At 35.6% G+C, this 20,641-nt stretch overlaps 2 protein-coding genes and 2 pseudogenes across 3 annotated transcripts in view; 3 read left to right on the forward strand and 1 right to left on the reverse strand.

Moving 5' to 3' along the window:
• Positions 1-20,641, forward strand: part of LOC122079619 — a 72,746-nt gene that overhangs the window by 7,015 nt on the left and 45,090 nt on the right. The gene's annotated exons all lie outside the window — the stretch shown is intronic.
• LOC122079622 (mitochondrial fission 1 protein A-like) lies at positions 1,498-4,546 on the forward strand. The gene is made up of 4 exons (XM_042646242.1): positions 1,498-1,699; positions 1,782-1,903; positions 3,918-3,981; positions 4,067-4,546. The coding sequence occupies exons 1-4, from the start codon at positions 1,513-1,515 to the stop codon at positions 4,150-4,152; spliced, it is 459 nt and encodes a 152-aa protein (XP_042502176.1). The 5' UTR covers positions 1,498-1,512; the 3' UTR covers positions 4,153-4,546.
• On the reverse strand, positions 9,021-11,319 carry LOC122079623 (annotated as a pseudogene).
• LOC122079620 lies at positions 15,807-19,106 on the forward strand (annotated as a pseudogene).

The raw sequence follows: 20,641 nt of genomic DNA on the forward strand, positions 1-20,641 counted from the left end.
AGTAGAGAGGGGGAAAGGGAAATCACACTCAACACATTCATTCAATAATCAAAATCACTCTCTAAATCTTCAATCGATTACAACTAATATATAGGAAAATAGGAACATGAAATTAGAAACGTAACTGGAATGGAAACTAGCCTAAACTAGGAAACAACTATAAAAAGGAAACCAAAGCAAGGAAATAAATCCTACTCCTACGTTCAAGTCTGGAAACTAAAAGCATGAAATAAAATACTAAGTAAACTACTAATTTTATTTCCAACCCTTGTTGGACCAAAACCCTGGGCTGGACCGGTTCTTCTTGGCTCTTGGCTTCCAAAGCCGGTCATGCTAGTCCAACCGAGAAAGGGCAGACGTATCTGCATCAATGATGTTTCATAGAGAATCAAAATATGATGGATGAAGTGGAGAGGAGCATTTGGACTGTTGTGTGATCGATGTGTTCCTTTGAAACTCTTTTATCCTGATAAAACATTTCTCAATATTTTTATAGTTCTTCTTCATCATGTGAAGAGGGAAACGACTCATTTAGCTGACGGTTAGGCTAACTTGGGTGTTAGGCTGCAATCTTGTAGTTAGTGGATGGATCAATTAGCTATCTTGTTATGTGGTGCGGCACGAATCCTCTTGGATCTTCATCTTCGAACATGAGCTTGATTTAAAAGATAGAAGGGGATCAAAGAAGAAAGCAAATGCAAAAGCAAGTTACATCATACAGTAAGTAGGAGTGAAAAAGGGAAATTTTACAGAACAGTCATACGGCTAGCGATGATGTATGGTTCTGAATGATGGGAAATTAAGAGGATCATATAGATATACTCAATGTAGCAAAGATGAGGTGAGATGGATGTGTGGCAAAACTAGCAATGATCATTTTAGATTTCTTTTGGGAGTAGCTCCAATACATGATAAGCTACGAGATAGCCCCTTGAGGTGGCGTGGTCGTGTTCAACAGAATCCTTTGGATGCTTCAGTGCAGAGAAGTCATATGATTCAGATTGAAGTAGGAGAAGTGGTGAGGGAAGACATGCATAGCTTAGGCCTTATATAAAGTATGACCTCGAATAGAGCTGATTGGAGGGCAAGGATCCATGTAGCTGACCCCATTTAGTTGGGATTAGTCTGAGTTGGAGTTGTTGTTGTATGTAGAGCATACTGTTTAGCTGAATTATGTCAAATCATATCAGAATGTAATAGTATCATGTATTTCATTCAGAAAAGCTACAAAGACTATTAGATTCATGTTTATGGTCAGTTGTTCCATCCTCCCAAACCCTTCATCTTGTGTTGGGGAATCTGGCAGTTTCATACTTAGCATCATACATTAAAAATCAGCTTTGATTAAATGAATGGTAAAAGTAAAAATGGTGAAAATGAATGCCTAATTTGTCAAGTAAAAAAAAAAAAGGAACATGTTTACAACTGTTAGTTTCCACTGTCTGAATACTTCTCCTTTCCGTTTCCATCTCTTTCACAATAACTGGAGGTTGTAGAAAATGTTTTCTAGACATGTTGTACTTTCTTGTCTGCTTGTATCATATGCTTTTGAGACATGTGCAGGGTTGTGAAAGAGAAGTAGCAGAATCTGATGGATTCCCAGAAGAGCATATAAATGAGACTATCATGAGGTTGTCATGGGCTCTTGTTCACTCAAGACAACCAGAAGATATGCAACGTGGAATAGCCATGCTTGAAGGTGGAAATTGTCAAATATACTTGTATAGTTTTTTGGTTATGTTCAGGAACATTGTCGCCTATAACTTTACTTCCTGTTGCAGCTTCTTTGGCTGGTACGAATAGTCCTCTACAGAAGAGAGAGAAACTTTATCTTCTAGCTGTTGGATATTACAGAAGTGGTGACTATTCAAGGAGCAGGAACCTTGTGGAACAATGTCTGGAGGTTAGATCTTTGTTTCTCACACTATTCTGATATTCTCTTGTGCAACTTAAAATAAACTCACTCAGCACTCAGGAGTGGCAGATTCTCTATGAGCCACAATGTCTTTGGTATGGTTTGGCGACGTAGACCCTCAAAATGGTTATTTCCATTGTAATTGCCACAATCAGACGATTAGGTCAACTGATGGATGAGTTGCCCCTACATCTACCAGAATACAATAAACTTGAACTACCCCAATCCATCCCCCAACAATTTCTTTGCTGTATATATCTGTTTAGTAGAGGGAAGGGGGACATGAGTAGAGCTTCTCAAAGCCCCAAAAGACCAGAATGGTGAAATCCTCTAATCATTGGTTCTTGTTATGCAATTCCTTGTGTTCAGTGCCTATCCATATATGGGCGCTGATTCTCTGATAATAAGACAGAGGAAAGGTTATTACCCCAGACGATTTCCTAGTCCTGTAAGCCCCCATAACCAAGGGCTACTATTAAGTTATTATTTTCATAGGTTCTAGTATTCTACTTCATTGAGATGTTCTTGTGAGTTGTGACCTAACACCAACTGCATTCTTTAAGAGACTGTTTTTCCCCGTGATTTTATTAAATATTCAGCACATCCAGTATGGCATCCTTTGAGTTTTTTTTTTTTTTTTTTTTTCATTGTAATTGGATATGTTCCAAGTCTGAAACTTATCTCATTCCCATTATCATTGATATTATGTAAATCTTATGTGAAGGAATTTCAAACGACACTTTGCAAAGATAGCTGATTGCCATTGACAAATTGAGATTGCCAGTAGTTCCATGTATTTATTTTCTTTCAGGAAGAATCTTTGAGGATCTTTCGTCCTTAGCAGCTATTGATTTTTTTGTCGTGACCTTTTCAGGTCTATTTTCTAGTTTGCAATCTGGTAATTATTTGCATTCATTGGTACTTGTAATCTGCATCTTTATTGATCCATTCCGATTCCCTGCAATATAGGCAACTCCCCTATATGCCACTCTTAGATTCATGTAGTTGCATCAGCAACGAATTGGACATGTACTTATGGCCAGCCTTTGTTCTCAACAATTCATTGTATTATCTTTAAGTTCGTATCAGCCTTTGGATGTAGCTATCATTGTTATGGAATTACTTTTATCAATTATTTGAATTACTTCTAGTGACTAAGTTGTGTTGTATCAATGACAAGTAAAACCACTGTGCAGTTGTCCTTTTCTATTTCCTTAATTACCATGTTGGGCATGAGTGTGGCTGTCCTGTTTCTGTTGTCGGTGGTTTTCCATGTCAAAGACAAGTGTGAGTCCTTAGTTGTTAACTTGTTTGTGCAGCCACAAACAGAAGCCACACAGGCATGAAGTAAAACGTCTCAAGCTTGCTTCTGGTGTTTTTTCCAAAAAAAGAAAGTCATTAAAATTCTGTTTAGCCCTAGGTGGATTTGTTCATGGGGCAGCCACCCAGAAATTAGCTCAAGACATCTTACTTTGCGCAATACCTTGTCATTTGCTAACCATGTCATCATGAGACATTTAGTGTCTTTGTTTTGATGATAGATGAGCATAATTTTATTGCTAAGAAAGAAAAATACAAACAAGCATACATTAAACAGCCACAGGTGGCTGAAGATCCTAGATTGGACTACCCAAAGGGATAAGGACTCAAATATATAAAATTCCTAGAAACTCCACCATTTGCCAACTCATCAGCAAAGGAATTTGTAGACCGAGACTGCCACATGGAAGTCCAATTGAAATGAAGACTAGAAAACTGGCTTTTCAGATCAGACGCAGGTTTATCAAAGGTCCTCCTGTGACTTGGTGTCTAAACTTCAAATGATTTATTCTTTTGTAACTAATTCAGTTTCATGTTTATTTCAGAAGAAAGTCCTAGTAGAAAATGAAATCATCCATTTACCTATTATAAAGTTTAACTGTCAAAAGCCTGTTTGGAACTTTGGTTTCATCACTGAAGAATATATTCCAAGTCGCTAACATTTCTATTGGACTTGGTGTAGATTGCACCAGACTGGAGGCAGGCACTGACGCTGAAGAAAGTGGTTGAAGATCGTATTGCTAAAGGTAAGCATGCTGTAATCTCTCAAATTTGTTGATCTCTTAATAGGGCAAGTTGAAGGAATTTGACAACATTTTGGTGGAACTGCAGATGGTGTGATTGGCATAGGCATTGCTGCAACTGCTGTTGGACTCCTTGTGGGTGGGATTGCTGCTGCCGTGGCTCGTAAGAAGTGATGGAACTCCATAAGCCAACTATGTGCATAATAACTTTCTCTGTTGCATCGATATGTTCAAGCTTTAAGATGCTTGTGTGATGCACTTGAATCAATTTTGGAGTTTGGATGGTACACTAGTCAAAATAAATGTAAAATAGTTAGACAGGTAAGATTCATGGTTCAAGCAGGTGGAAACAGCAATGGGATTGGCTCCACCGATTCTGATTCTGATCCAGAATCTTCCGAGAATTGGGCAGAATCATCTGGACCCTAAAAAATCGCCTGGAATCGGCTGGTTCGAATGGGATTGAATCAGAATTGGTTGTTCCGCCCTCAATTCCGAAAGCTTGTGTAAAGTTAGATTGCCTTTTTCTTTACCTTTGCAAATCAAATTATTTGTAGCATTTCCTATAGTTTTTCAAGCTGCATAAATCTTTGCGGACAACTTAAGGATGACTGGTGGTTGAACTGTCATCAATGTAGGATGCACATTTGTTCCAGGTAGTGATCTGCATGTAATGTGTTCTTGTAGCACTTGCACCTACAAGGTCCTCCAAAAGATTACTGTTGCTGAATCAGTTAGGTTGGTGAGAGTTTTAACTCGCATGATTATAGGGTGTTTAGATTAGGATTAAACTATACTTTAATAGGCTATATGCCTTTGAACACTATGAGAGCAATTAGTGGGTAAATGGTTTCAAAACTTGGATCAAAATCGGTTGAATCGACCGGTCCAATCCTGAGGTCAAGCAATTGCTGGATTTTATGGGTGGATCGGGCGATCTGATCCAAGCCAATCTATATTTCAACTTTAAGTTGGGTTTAAATGAGAGGTGGCAGGGTGAGGCTCTAGGAGTCTCCCAGGAGTTTCCCAGCATGGGCCAACCACCAACCTCTGGCCCCCTTTAAAGAAGAGAAAAACAATCAGTTCAGAGTCATCTCCTTTCCTGTTCTTCTATCCCTAACAAAATAGGTTTTATATGAAAACTTCACCACCGCAACAAGGATTTGTTGTAAAAACAATTGGAAAAGCAAACTACAAGCCACTAATAGTAATAATAAATTATTAGGGAGAATGATGCTTAGACACATGAGGAAGTGGAGTCAGGGCATGGACCTTTTTTCACAATTTGATTTTAATTCTTCATGTATCTAGCCGTACACAATAGTATCTTGATAGCATTCTTTTTCTTTAATAATAGTATTTCAAATATCATTTAAAAGATGAAGAGCTCCAATGGGTGAAGAAACTAGGAGATGAGCTCTACACATGGCTAACCAAAAGCATCGTTGGACCACTAAGTTTGATAATTGATATGGCCAATGTATGGCACATCCAACCAATGTGTAGGGTGACCAACTGACCATATCATCTTTTATGTGGTAAAAATAGTTGCCATTTACCGAAACCTTTCATTATAATTGTTTGTTGGAAGCTTTTCCTTAGAAATATAAGTTTTCTCAATTACTTCTCAATGATAACCCAAATTATAAGCACAATGCTATACTACATAATAAATTTATGGGTAACATATTTAGTTGTACGATGTGGTAATTTTGACGATTGGATATCTAGACAGTGGTAGTGGTACATATAAATTAATTAATTATTTTTTAAATTTCATACTTAAATTTAATCTATATACTTTTTTTTTATGAAATAAAAGAAATTCAATAATTAATAAATGTAAGACAAAATATTAATATCTGGGCTAGAGTTGTTAATGCAGAGCTTATTGGTCATTTTGGCTATATCATGCATGAGTAGGACTAGGTCATTGTTAGCCATGAGACAAAAAAACAGGTGTATACAGAAAGTTTTAGGCATTCACAAGTAGAGGTAAAGAGCTCCAAGACCATGATTTGGTGCTCCTAAAAATTAGTTCTTGAATCTCTTTTGAGTCCTTATAGATTTCTTCAATTCTCCATCCTTCGTCTAAAGCTTGCTTCATCCCATAGAGTATGCTCTGAGCGTTTGTCTCCAAGGCTTGTCTTGTCATCATATAATTAACACATAATGAGACATATTTTCTTTTATTTATAATGCCCATCCAGAAATATTTTTCCTAGGATCGTTGACCACTGAACATATCAGTAATGTTGGCGTATTGGTTGGAATGATAGGAATGTTGTTATTCTTACAGTGGTTGTCGGGCACAAAGTTCTGTGTCATCAATCTCAAGTGCGAGATCCACTCTTGCACAGGTTGTAAGATCAAATGAGTGTTTGGTTTTAACTTGGTAAATATGACCTAGTTCCTATGTGACTATAGGAAGTAGCATGTAATAATAAAAGTGCTAAAAAAATATTTAAAAATCAACAACAGGTATAGACATAGAGTTAAAGAGATACATAATAAGGGATTGGAAAGAGCAGGCAGAGAAGAATTCATTTCTAAGTCCTAGAGGACCAGCAACCCATATCCTTTGGTGAACTTGCAAGATATGAAAATATGCCATAAGATTCTTGTTGATTGGGGGCACAAACCACATGTTCGGTCCACATCTATCCATTTACCCACAATATCTTTTGTGGGAATTCCATCATGAGCAACCTCCAAAATAATAGCTTAAATTTTAGATGGATTTTGAGTTTCCAAAAGAATCTCCACCAGTGAGAGTAGAAAGTTGAGCAAGTACATCTATGGGAAAGACCAACTGGGTTAGTAGATACATTATAAGTTAAAAACCTGGCAGCCACTTTGGTGGTAAGCACCCCATTTTTGGAGAGATAGCACCACCAAGTGTCATTGTTTATGAAAATTTGATTTTTTAAAATGTCATTAGCAACTGGAAGAGGAAGCATATACCCTTATTGTCTTGCACCTTTTTAGTATTCTAAACATTATCACCGACTCTCTTGGTGGTCTTGGGGCCCGTTTGATAACGTTTCAAGAAACGCATTTCTATCATTTTTGTGTTCAGAAACAGCAGAAACGGAACAAAAAGCTTTTGATAAAACTGTTTCGTTTCACTTGTTTTCAGAAATAGAAATTGAAATTTCTACTTATTTATGGTTCAAGAAACGACCCAGGCAAAACAAGTTCTACTTGTTTCGCAGTTTCTGAAAACGACTCATGGTCATTCTTTCACTGGTTACTATCGACTTCCAGAAATATGACTTATCAAACACCTTCAATTCCATTTCTGTTTCTAAAAACGAAAATTTATGTTTCTACCGTTTCTTGAAATAGAAATGGTAGAAGCGTTGTCAAACGGGCCTTTGGATTCTTCAAAAGCTTATTTTCTCACCTGGTCAACTCTAATTGAATTGGAACTTGTCATTTGAGCAAGAAACCTTTGGGTCTTCTCGCTTCTAAATTTCAATCCTTCTTTCAAATTAGCTACTTAGTACAAATAGGTTAGCCATCCATTGATACCCTATAAACTAGCATGACCATAATACTGACTCCCTAATAAAAAATTGGGGAAAATGTTTCGGTGGGGGACTGTGGCCCTGCACCCTAACACATTGGAGGGATGACCGATCCACTTCCTATCAAATGAAAATGACATCTTTGCGAATGTTTCCTCATGTGCTTCCATTGTTATGAATAGTAGAATTGAGAGAGAGAGAGAGAGAGAGAAAGGGATCTGCTGTCACCATTCATGCATTGGCTAATTCATCAGCTATTGAATTTTCTTATATCAGCCTCCATGAAAATAAGAAACTATCAACAGCACTAACGGACCTAAGCTCTTTATAAGATGGGAAATACTTTCAAGTGGCACCTGAACTGGGATATTGAGGAATGTAACAAGAATCTCGAAAATGGAACCAGAATTTTTTTCTTTTTACTTTCTGAGTAGATCCATGTCTATCAAGTAAATCTTTATGGTATGGAACATAAAATAATTGAATCAAAATGGGAGCAAGAATGGTCAAGTTTCTGGGCAATTTCTTTATTTGAGTAGAGCCTTCATAACAGAGTATTCATGGAAATTGAACTAAGAAGTTACTTATATTTTTAGAAAAAAAAAAAATGAAAATTTGTTGTGTTTGTCCCTTTTATTGATTGTACATGACAATAAAGCAACTCACTTTTCAAAATCTTGCATTGCATTTCAGAAAGCACAATTCTGTATTTTCTAGGGCAATACAAATTCCCTTTGTTTTAAATGAATTCCTATATCATATTTTCCATTGGTTTTAAACAAAAAAATCAATTCTATGTTAGGTTTTTTTTCTAGTTATACTTAATTCTATTTGAACCTCACAGCCACACACAACTAACACTTTTGGTGCAACATAAATGGCTGGGGATGTTGGCATGCCAATCATCCTCCCCCAACCAAGAAAAGAAGGAAAAACAGAAAAGTGGGTGTTGGCATTGCTACAATTTCTGTGGAACTTAAGGGTGGTGGGATTGCTCCAGATTTTGCTGAAACTGGCAAACAGACGAGTGGAATCTTGCTATAGTATCATAACTGTCAAGACCCCGAAAAAAATTTCCTGTTTGTTCTTAGCTAGTTGTGATTTATTCACCACAGAAGTATCTTTAAATATGGAAAGATGGCCTTGAAGTAATCAGGTTTTACCATGCCTTAAAGAATCAGAACTATAACTGGGGTGATTAAACTGGATAGTGATAGAGAAAATCTCCTCTCTAGTGATTGATATTTAGGAAAGGAAAGATGATCTCAGTGCAACAAAGAATATAATTTGAGGGTCTTGATTGGTGTGGTGTTGACATAGATTGACAATTCCAAATTCCATCAAAGATCTCCAAAGTCTGGTAAATGAACAGATATTTGGTTATATCAGCTAAAAATTAAGAGACATTGTCCAGTGCTATGCTAATATTAAATCCCAAACTAAGCTATTTTCGGTACTGTCAGATTGTCTTGAATTAGTTCTGTTTTTGAACTTTGATGATTGAAGCTTTTGTACCAGAAATGTGATATAATTAGATCATGGGCTAGTTAATACCAGATTTTACAAACTGTAAGTGAGCTCACAGTACATTTTATTCCACAAGAGATACAGAAGTGATCCAAGTTGTTCTGTCATGATAATATAGTTGGGGCTTACTAGGTAGTGTGATTCATATTTTTCCCCCAAGCAAAGTGACTAAGAAATCCTTGTAGTCTCTTGATGTATCACCAACAACTGCATTGTCAAGGCTAGTTTTGTTTGTGTTGAAGTACTCTCCTCTGATCTTCATCATATCTATTTCAGCTAGAGTTACAATGACTGTAGTTGGCGAATCCTCATCTGTTCCCAGTCTAGCAACTGCTTTTTTCAGATAATTGGCGACAAAGAAAGAAGCTTAATCTGAATAAATCATTGAGAAGAATCCATAATTCACGGAATGTTAAGGAAATTAGTTTTCTTTTGTTTACCTTGGCAAAGTGTTTCTCAGGGGTATCTATGCATAAAACCGCCAATTGGAAGATGTATTCCAAATTTTCAGTGCCACTGCTCTCTATGTCCTATTAATGAATGGATTTTTTTAAAACTGGGAAGTCAAAATGTTAAAGGCCACAGAAAATAATACATGACTGTTTATCCTGAATGGCACACCTGGTAAATGGAATTCCCATAGTTTTGCTTGTAACACTCATATGTAGCTTTGAGTTGATACTTATTCCTGGTACTGAGTATCAATACCACCTGATCATGATGCAACTTCTTCTCAAAAGCTTCATGAAGCACAGCAGCCTCTGAATGGGCAAGATTTCCATCCACCACTTCTCTGTCATACCTATAAGAACTCACTAAGCACAAAAGAAGCTGCATTGCCACATAAAAACAACTCATGAATCATTAATCTCAGGCTTAGTGAACTTTATAATGCTGTGCCTCCAGTCAATTGGGTTGTTGCCAATGGAAATTTTCTGATGAGTTTGGTCTACCTTTCTGAGAGGCATTGACACATTGGATGTGATGTCTTCTTCAAGGGAGCAGTTAAAGAGGGAACAATACGCTTGCCTCATAGCCATCAAATGCTCTGGAGTTGATGCACAGGCAATCTCTATGATTACTTGAAGATGATCAGTACCCTTCCTCAAGCTTTTATTGGCCAATTTTGCATCCCTTTCCGAAGGATCCATCGTCCACATAATCACTGCATTCTGTTTTTTTTTTTTTTTAACAGGGTCAGTGTAAAATTCAGGCAGAGACTACAAAAATGTCCAAGCCTTGTTTATAAACAGGTGATATCAAGGGAGACTTCATCAGTATCCTAAATCCACAAGCAAATCAGCCAGACAGGAAGTTTGGCTCATACTATACCTTGAAGGAACCATACTACTTTTCATAACCTTTATACACTCTGCAGCTACAGAAGAATCCAGACTTAAGTCAGTTTTTATATATCATTTTGATTAGTTACATATAATTCAATATCTCTATTAGTTTATCACATTGGTATTGTTAAGGGATCTTGTTTAAATTTATGCACCATGTGATGATGGCTTAGAAGAAGATGATGATGTGCAGCTTCTGAAATTTCATTGACCTTGATAATAAGACAGTAAATGTAAACTGGTTAGTATTAACAAATCAGCATCCTAGGCCATGACCCATTTGGTTCATCAGAAATTCTCTCTCTCTCTCTCTCTCTCTCTCTCTCTCTCTCTCTCTCTCTCTCTCTCTCTCTCTCTCTGTGTGTTTTCAGAGGTGAAGGTTGATTGTGAGATTTGGAGGGGAACAAACCTTGAAATCAGAATAAAGCAATTAATCATGAGGGAGCTTGGAGTGGAGAGTATCAATGAGGGACTTATTGTGAAGATTTTGATACATCTCCCTGATATTCTTGCGCTGGCTGGCATTTATGTGACCCAAAATCCGTATGATCTCTTTTGTATCTGTTCTCCATACTACATTCATGATTCATAGTACACACAACAAAAAGTTCATCATTACCCAATTCTCATATTCCAGACCTTTTGACAGAAACATGATTTGAACACAGAAGAAGGAAAGAAAGACAGTATAGAAGAAAAACAGAGAGAGAGAGAGAGAGAGAGAGAAACCTCCGAAAGCTTCTTCGAGTTCCTCAGAGTCTTTGTCTGGAGTTGGAACTTTTTCTGGTACTCTAATTGTGGCCATTTTTTCTCCTTCTTCCTCGGTTCAGTCTCTGGCTGAAAGTAAAACTACTTGGAGGAACAGAGGGAAAGAAGGGGAAGCAAATGGAAAGAAAGAAAAAATTAAAGGGAGAAAACTTCACTACTGTTCCAGATAGGTTTCAGGAAATGAATAGGAAAGAAAAAAAAAACTTCTGAACAAATTTGAATTTGAGGAAAGATACTAATGATTGATTTATGTGTCTATCATTCTTTTCAAAAGAATTTTTTTTTTTAATTTCTTGACAATCAAAAATAATCTTAATTTCTTTTAGAATCAAACGAAATCTTAAGAAACAAGCTTTCTTTCTCCTTCAGAGAAAGAAACACCAGTCCATCGCCCTTATTACTACCCGAATATGACAAATATCTGAAATATCCTTCTCTCATTATGATACTCATCCCACCCAATCATGACCCTCAAAAAAGTATACATTCTTCGTTGTGGGTAGATGAAAACTCAGTACTACCATTGATGTACCAAGTTATAATTCTTGCCAAACCTATCCATTAGTCTCTTTAGATCTAAATGATAAAAAATAAATAAATAATAAATAAAAATAAAAATAAAAATAGACAAAGCAACTTAATTATTCCTACCATCTCTATCAAAAGGTCTAAATGATGTACGAAATCTTATTTTACACCTGACAGCTTAATCATTCCCACTATCTCTATCAAAAGGTCTAAATGAAACAAGAAATCTTATTTTACACTTGGCAGCTTTTCTACTAACCCTTAAATGGATTTCATGTCTTAATGCTATTTTATGAAAAATTAAGCACATGCATATACTTAATCATTGAGATAATTTGTTTTTCATTCCCATTGGACAGCTAGGCACCATATGCAGTGTGAAATCAACCTTTGGCTTTTCTTTGGGGCCACCTAAATATAAAACATAAGTAAAAAAGCCACGATATGCACATCCTTGTGTTTGTCAAATAGAAGAAAAAGATTGTAAAGGAGAAAATGATTATTTTATTTTTGAATTGCATCTACATTAGTCCACATTGTTGATTGAAACATTTTATATGGTTAGAAAGCTGAAAGATACCCACAATTTTTATTTTTTTTTGGGTGAATATACCCATAATATGATTGTATAGTAGTTGTAGGACATTATTATTTAGTCAAGCTCACGCTTTTCATGTGATCTTGATAAGCAAACACCTAAAATTTTCTCCCATCTGAAAGGATTTAAACCAACCCTTAAGGTCGTGTTTGGAATGTATTTTGGGAATAGATTCAATGTATTTTGAAATCTGAATCTTCTTTATTTTTTTGTTTCAAAATGCATTCTAAACCCAGAATCTATTCCGAGATACATACCCAACACAGCCTCAAACTACAAAAGTTACTTCGAATTGGCTTTGATCCTGTTTTGTATGGTTCTGTAGTTTTTTACAATTATATTTGATACCAAAAAAATAAAATAAAACTACAAAAGCAACCGCTATATCAGTTAATGTATCCTCTCCATCAATTGACACTCTTATGATCAAAATCTCTCAAGCATTTTCCCATCTAACAACTACCAATATGCAATATTTGCTCTACCTTGTTGGTCTTATCTTCACGCATCACATTATCTTACCAAAATTATCATTGAACCTTTTGATACATGGCGTAACCATCAAGGTTAAAATTAAACCCTTTTTCTTTCATTTTATTCCCATTGTCATCTATTTTTTAGATGTACATATGTTCTTCATGAAACCTTTTTCAAGGAAAAATGATCCTCATGGCACAATTTTTGTATCCAATGTCCTCTCACATTCTATGCCATGAATCGGGCATTCTCTCTTCACATTAATTGCCCTTGTATGAAGAAACTATACTCCAGCTGGTGTGAAACCTTCACCATCTCCTTTATTAGTTGTTTCCTATCCTTGTTATGCTACTTTTTAATTGTGGTAAAACATAATTGAGATCTTCTATGGAAAGTAGCCCAAAGTTTTCCATTGGATAGTTCTATGTTTCTAGGCAGTCAAAAAAAGGAAAAAAAAAATTCTTTCAAGAAAGCTAACAATGAATTAAATTTACAAACAATTTCCTAGATCTACCACTCAAGTAGGTGTAAATTAAAGTCAACCTTACTTGTTTCGTAATTTATTTTCTTATTCAGTAGATCTAGGCAATTTTTCTCAAATTTAATAGTTAACATCCATACGTGTCGGTATCTAAAGACTCTTATCTTGCTTTATTGGCCATGGTGTGGACTAGAAATACAAGATCTCCACAAATGTTGCAAAAGTTACAGTCCTTAATCTTTTTTAGTATTCGATAAATCAAATAATACATTATACAGTCATTTATGCGATCGTCCATCAAAACTTGCTGCATTTATTAAAATAATCGCTTTCAAGCTCTATGTGATTATTAATAGGTTGTTATTATTGCCAAACCAATCTATAATAATCATTAGATCGGAATATAATTAGAATTTTCTACCAAAACATTTTATAAATAATTAGAATCCTATCTGGCATATAAGCTTAAGGGAAAAAAATAAGATTCCATTCACATTAAAATGTGAGGTAACCATTGACATAATTTGTAATGGCACCAAACTGACAAACAACTTGGAAACACACTCGCGCCGGTAAGGTTTTCACCCAAAAACTCTATATATGTTTCATAGGTAGCATCATCTATCATAACAATGAATTGTATATGAACCATTTGACAATTAGGTTCTGACTTCTTGGTGATGACCTTCTAGCTTAGTGGCAAGCAACTAGACAATTGGATCTAGCATAAGTTTAGGGAAGTTTGATAATTCGACCTCCTACCCCTCATAACTTCTTGATATAATAATTTGAGGTAACCATTGACATAATTTGTGATGGCATCTAACCCACAAACAGCTTGGAAACACACCCACCAGTAAGGTTTTCACCAGAAATCTCTATATATGTTTCATAGATAGCCTCATATATCATAGCAATGAATTGTATCAATAATTTGATAATTAGGTTCTGACTTCTTGGTGATGAGTTTCTAGCTCAGTGGTAGGTAGCTAAACAGTTGGATCCAGCATAAATCCATAGAAGGTTGATAGTTTGACAACCTCCTACCCCTTATACCTTCTTGATATAATAATAGTTTATTAGTTAGTAATAAGTGCAGTCCAGTGAACCTCCTTTTCGCCTCTTGTGGGCCCTATCTTGCCCTTTGTTCCTTATTGAGCTCTTGTGAGTCTTGCACCAAAAAATATTAAAAAATAAATAAATAATAATTAAAAAAATCAAAGACATTTTTTTTTAAGGCACAAATCAGAACCAATCCATTTCTTTTGGTAGTTTGAATGCTGATAAAGGGCTTCCTGTATTAATGGTATTATTAAGGAAAATTAAGCACGTGCAATATAGAATAGTTGACATATATATATATATATATATATATGTGCATCTCATTTAACTGAAATAGGAAAAAAAAAACCGTGTGAAACTAATACTGGCTAACTAGCAAAACATGCATCACGTCCACAATGTTTATGACTCTTAGGACTCTTAAGATGTTCACCTCTACTGCCAACATGTACACCTAGATTTCAACCTATACACCTATTTCACCAAAGGAAAAGAAATATATATATATATATATATATGCCTATCCTTCAACTTATACCTATCTTTCAACCTAGACACCTATTTTACCAAAGAAAAAAAGGCGAAAAAACTATATATATACACCTATCGTTCAACTTATACACCAAAGTGACCATCCCACCAAAAAAAAAAAAAAAAAAATTTTTGTTACATAAAAAACAGTAAAAATATTCAATGTAATGAAAATTAAATTGCAAAGTATGTAATAATACACAAGAACCTCTAATCATATCAAATGTAATCTCTAAAGAAATTTTTTTTTTTTGACAATAATAAAATAAAATTATATATATAATTATGAGCTACGTTGCGAAAATGGATTGAAACAAAAGGAAATCTGATCCAATGGAAGAATAATAGTGGTTTTGAAAACAAAGTTAAATTACCATTTTTTTTTTTTTTGAATAATCAAATGGAAGTCTTACTATGTTAACTAGTAATTAATGACATTTTTTCTATTAATGACATTTTTTCTATTAAGATGGGATGGAAAAGAAGGAAGGATGATGATCGAACCAGTACACATTGACTATATCGAATAATTTAAGCTCTTGTAAGAGGATGCAGGATTGTAGCAAAAGCCAAAACGAGCAATGTTGTTGGTTAGCAAATTAGGAAAGTGTGGATGGAATGATAGATTCCAATGTTTTTATATTACTTTTCCTATTCTTATTTTCTTTATATTAATTAAAATAATAATAATAATAAATAAATAAATAAGCTTATACATCCTTCATCCTAAAGGAATGAATTAATTTAGAAGGAACCCACATGTCACATTGACCTTAATTGCATTGACTAAGAAAGAAAAAGAATGAAATGACCAAAAGGTCCATAACATCAATTACCTCATTTGACTAATTATATGACGAAAATGCCCTTAGAATTTGTATGTAAGAAACATTCGAGGAATGCACTGGCAGATACCCCCTCATACACCACTCCTTGTGTCCTTGTTGCCTTTGCTTACAGATTATATCCTCAATCGTAGAATGGCTCATCCACAAGAGTTGGACACTCTCTCTCTCTCTCTCTCTCTCTCTCTCTCTCTCTCTCTCTCTCTCTCTCTCTCTCTCTCTATGTTTCTTTATTTCATTATCTCTTTCGTTCTTTATAATTGTTATATTGAAATCTGAATCTGTTTTTGTGTAGGATTTGGAGTTGATGAGCAGTCAATAGTAACGATATTGGGGAAATGGCAGCCGGAGCATAGGAAAACCTTTAGGAAGAGCTCTACCATGTTCTCCAAAGAAGACGAACGTCTCTTTGAAAAATGGAATACTGACCATATTGCCCTCCTCAAATGTGAATTCTCTCGTTTCAAGGTAATCAATCATATTTTCAAGAATTCTCTCTCTCTCTCTCTAGGAATAAGCCTGTGTTTGGAGAGTGGAGTGGGTTTTCTGTTTCTCCTAGTTAAGTGATTCAATCTTGATAGGCAATGAAATGATCTTGATAAGCTAGCTGGAGTGTAAAAGCATATGAGGAGTGAGAATATTTTAATGTGAGAGGACGGGAAACTAAAGTGGTAATTCCTGTGGGGCCTATCTCTCTTCTCTATGTGAAAAACACATTTCTACCCTTTGTTTGAGGGAGGAGAGAGAAGCATAGGGAACGTTGGTGTATAGTGTAAACCATGCTACCGGATAGAGCCACAACGTATACCTTGCTAAAGGACAATCAAATGGAAATCTCGACTGGAACATACAAAATCCTCTCCACTACAGTGGGAGTCCCTTGAAACGTGTGCATGTGCGTTAAGATGTGTGTTTAAGTGTCCCTAGTTTTGGGAGCCTAGCGTGGCAAGAAAAGATCTAGATTCAAATCTGCCCCAAGCAAGATCCTCTTAACTAACTATCCTTGCCGCTTAAAGATCATGATCACATGTGAATCTCGCCCTCCCTATTCTTCCACTCCACTCTCCTTGCCTACCAAACAACACTTATGCCAAGAAAAGCAAAAGTAAAATATTAAAAAGAAGCATAATAAGACAAAAACCATAATTACAATGATTTTATTTTATCGATATCTCTCATCTTTTTTTCTTTTGTTTTTTTTTTCTTGACATCCAAACATAACTTAAGACTTAAGAAGAAAAATTATGGTGTCATTTTAGAATATCTATAGTCCATAGTCCATACTACATTTAATTGGTCGTGGACCCCAAAGAGTATGTATGGAGTGAGATCCAGACTTTGTATAATCACAGCCATTGATATATAAAGATCTGATTGACAGCATCGTAATTGAACTTACATTGATTTAATTGTGGGTCCCCTCATTAGGAAATTATGATAATCTCAACCATACGATTGGATTTATTTTGCTTCTTTTCTATGTTTCAATGTATTATAGAATGCTGCGCTTCTATGGACAATGCACCCTTGGGATAGAGATGCTCGTCTAGCAAAGGAGGCTTTGATTAAGGACCACCGGTCCTATGATGTTCTCATAGAGATCGCTTGCACCAGATTATCTGAAGAGCTGTTGGTAGCAAGGAAGGCCTACCACTCCCTCTTTGATCACTCCATTGAGAAAGATGTGGCTTACCATATCTAAGGCAGCAACCGCAATGTGAGTAAATTTGGACCCTTGGATCTCTTGATGCAGTTGGTGGGATGGGCCCCACCTCATGGTTCACATGATATTCATGGGCCTACAAAACCCATTTGGTAGGCCCAATCAAGGCCTACATCAAAGTTGGATGTCATGGGCCTTAAGCCCAGTCACTTTCTAAGATCAATTGGGACTTTAAAGCCCATTGCACTGCTAAACTTTTGTAGCCAAACTTCATCTCTCTCATTTTAGCTTGAAACATGTTCCTTTGAATGCATAAACTAGCTGCTGCTCTAACATGGAGATGGTGGACAGCTCTTTGTAGCACTGGTGAGTGCCTACCGATATGAGGGTTCGAAGGTGAACGATGAGGTCGCGAATCAGAAGCCAAGATCCTCTGTAACGCCATTAAGAACGCCAATAAGAAGAACCCCGTCGAGGAAGAAGAGGTAGTATGGATACTATCAACCAGGAGCAAGCCTCACCCGAAAGCAATCTATAAACACCACAAGGAAATATGTTACAAGACTCTTGATGAGGTAAACTATTGCTGAACCTTCAAAAACACAATCTGAGTGAAATATATAGCTATGAATAACAATTACACATTGTAAGGTGTATCTCATGAAGATTCTCTCCATTAAGGCCCTCCTTGGTTTTGATTTCTATTTTAATTTTTGAGATCCATTTCAATTCCAGAAGCTGATAGGTATGATTTTTGTATCCTATTTCAAAGAAATTGAAATCAATTTCAAAATAGAAACCTTGAAAACGCCCATATAGAGGGAAAATTACATGATTACCCACTTTTGGGTTTCTCTCTACAAAATTACCCACTTAAAGTTTCCGTTAATAAAAATACCCAAAATCATGTTTGAATATACAAAACTACCCTCCCAAAGTTTCAATTAATAAAAATATCCAAAATCAGGTTTGGATTTACAAAACTACACAAAATAGTATTCTCCTTCATCTTCCACATACAATCAGGTATTTTTGTTAACTGAAACTTTGAGTGGGTAGTTTTGTAAACCTAAACCTAATTTGATTGAGTGGGTAGTTTTGCAAACATAAATCTGATTTTGGGTATTTTTGTAAACCTAAACCTGATTTTGGGTATTTTTGTTAACTAGAACTTTGGGTTGATATTTTTGTAAAAGAAACCCAAAAGCAGGTAATCGTATAATTTTCCCTATAATAGAAGCAATAGTTTCTTGTTATCCCTTAACCAATAGTGGGGCTAAGAATTGCCTTAAGCAATCGCCCTTTTTCTCTGCAACTCAATATAACTAGTTCATGCTTTTGTCAGGATTTGGAGTATGGATCAAGCTTAAAAGAAGTAGCTATGTGTCTTTGCTCTCATAAAGCATGTTTTAGCCAAGTAAGGATGAACTCATCTTCTAGACTACTTTTTTTTTTCGTTTTTTCTTTTTTCCGTTTTTTTAGTACGATCTATCCAAAGTACAAAAATACTAAACTATTAAGAGTGAATTTCAGCTTATTCTTTCTCTTTCTCATTTTGGGACAGGTATTGAATGCTTCATTGAAGAGTGATGCAGATGAGAAAATAAAAGTTGCACTTATTAGAGTAATTGTAACCAGAGCTGATTCTAACATGAAAGAGATCAAAGAGGAGTACCTTAAGGACCATGGAGTTGCCCTCTCCCAAAAAATCAAAGAGAACTCATGGGAACTACAAAGACTTATTGATTTCCTTGATTGAAAGGGGAGACTAAATTAAAGAAAGAGGAATAAAAAAATATCAGTCATTGCAGCCTTGTGTTCTCTTTCAATGTCAAAAATAGCAGACCTCCTAGTGTTACTGCAATGACAACCTTTTTTTTCTTTTGTTTCTTGGTTTTTTCTTTCTCCCTTGAACTTCACTTTGATTGTTGTGTCTGTAAGAGTATCATGTTTGCAAAAAGGAAACTGGAAGATTCCTACCAATGGTGGCCTTTCTATTAAGCTAATTAACCAAATGGCATTGGGAACTTCAAGTTTGTTATGTCTGTTGGGATTATAGGGTGAATACTTTGTTTAAATCTCATTACATCAATACTCATGTGGGTATAGGGCATTCAACAAATCTCTCTCTCTCTCTCTCTCTCTCTCTCTCTCGCTAAAATAACCTCCCTATCCTTTATAAAATGAACCAAACGAAGGGCATTGATTGGGTATGATGCACGTCCAGGAGCACACTCCCACTAGCGAACACATCCCCTTCAATTAATAAAACCCAACAATTGGGTATCCTAATTGGTTACCTTGATTTGGCCATTCGGATAACTATTCATCTCTCTCTTCATTCAAGATAAAACTGTTGAATACAATCCAAGGTTCCTAAAATTAGGAAAGGGGTAGAATCCCATTGAGAGAAACTACAAAAAATTTTATCCATATTATCTTTAAGGATAGAAAAATCCTACAAGTCTGGGGCAGGCAACACCAGTGCACTGCAAGGGGAGGGCACAATGGACCTTTCATGTTCACTCAATCTAGGCATTACTTGTGCGGTTGTGCCAGACTAGCAAGGATCTCTTTCCCTATCTCTAATTCCAAATTAAAGATATTCACAAATAAGCATACCTAGGATTGAAATAACTCTTATATATCCCTAAGGGAGTAGTTAGTTAATTACTCTTAAGTCCCTCCAATTAACAATATCACATAAAAAAACCTTAAAGTAGATCGTCCAATCTTTCATAGCTTATTTTCAAGAAACATTTATTTCTATGAGGCCAATTAGGAGTCTTCTAGATATTTGACCTTGGGTTTTCCTTAACATTTCATTCCGGATGCTCTAGCTAGAAACAAATTCCACTTTCTACTTGTTTATCTACAACAACAACAATAACAAACATAATCTTATGCCAATTAAATGGGGTCAGCTACATGGATTAAGTCCCTCCAATTAACAATATCACATAAAAAAACCTTAAAGTAGATCGTCCAATCTTTCATAGCTTATTTTCAAGAAACATTTATTTCTATGAGGCCAATTAGGAGTCTTCTAGATATTTGACCTTGGGTTTTCCTTAACATTTCATTCCGGATGCTCTAGCTAGAAACAAATTCCACTTTCTACTTGTTTATCTACAACAACAACAATAACAAACATAATCTTATGCCAATTAAATGGGGTCAGCTACATGGATCTGGTATATAAAAAAAAATAACAACAAATAAGGAAAGAAAAGGAAATTGTATATTCAAAAGAATGCTGGTCTAAACAAATGAATGAAGCCACCTTTCTTTCCTCTTTTTTTTTTTT

This window comes from Macadamia integrifolia, chromosome 5 (assembly GCF_013358625.1).
Source record: "Macadamia integrifolia cultivar HAES 741 chromosome 5, SCU_Mint_v3, whole genome shotgun sequence".
In the NCBI taxonomy this organism is placed as follows: domain Eukaryota; kingdom Viridiplantae; phylum Streptophyta; class Magnoliopsida; order Proteales; family Proteaceae; genus Macadamia; species Macadamia integrifolia.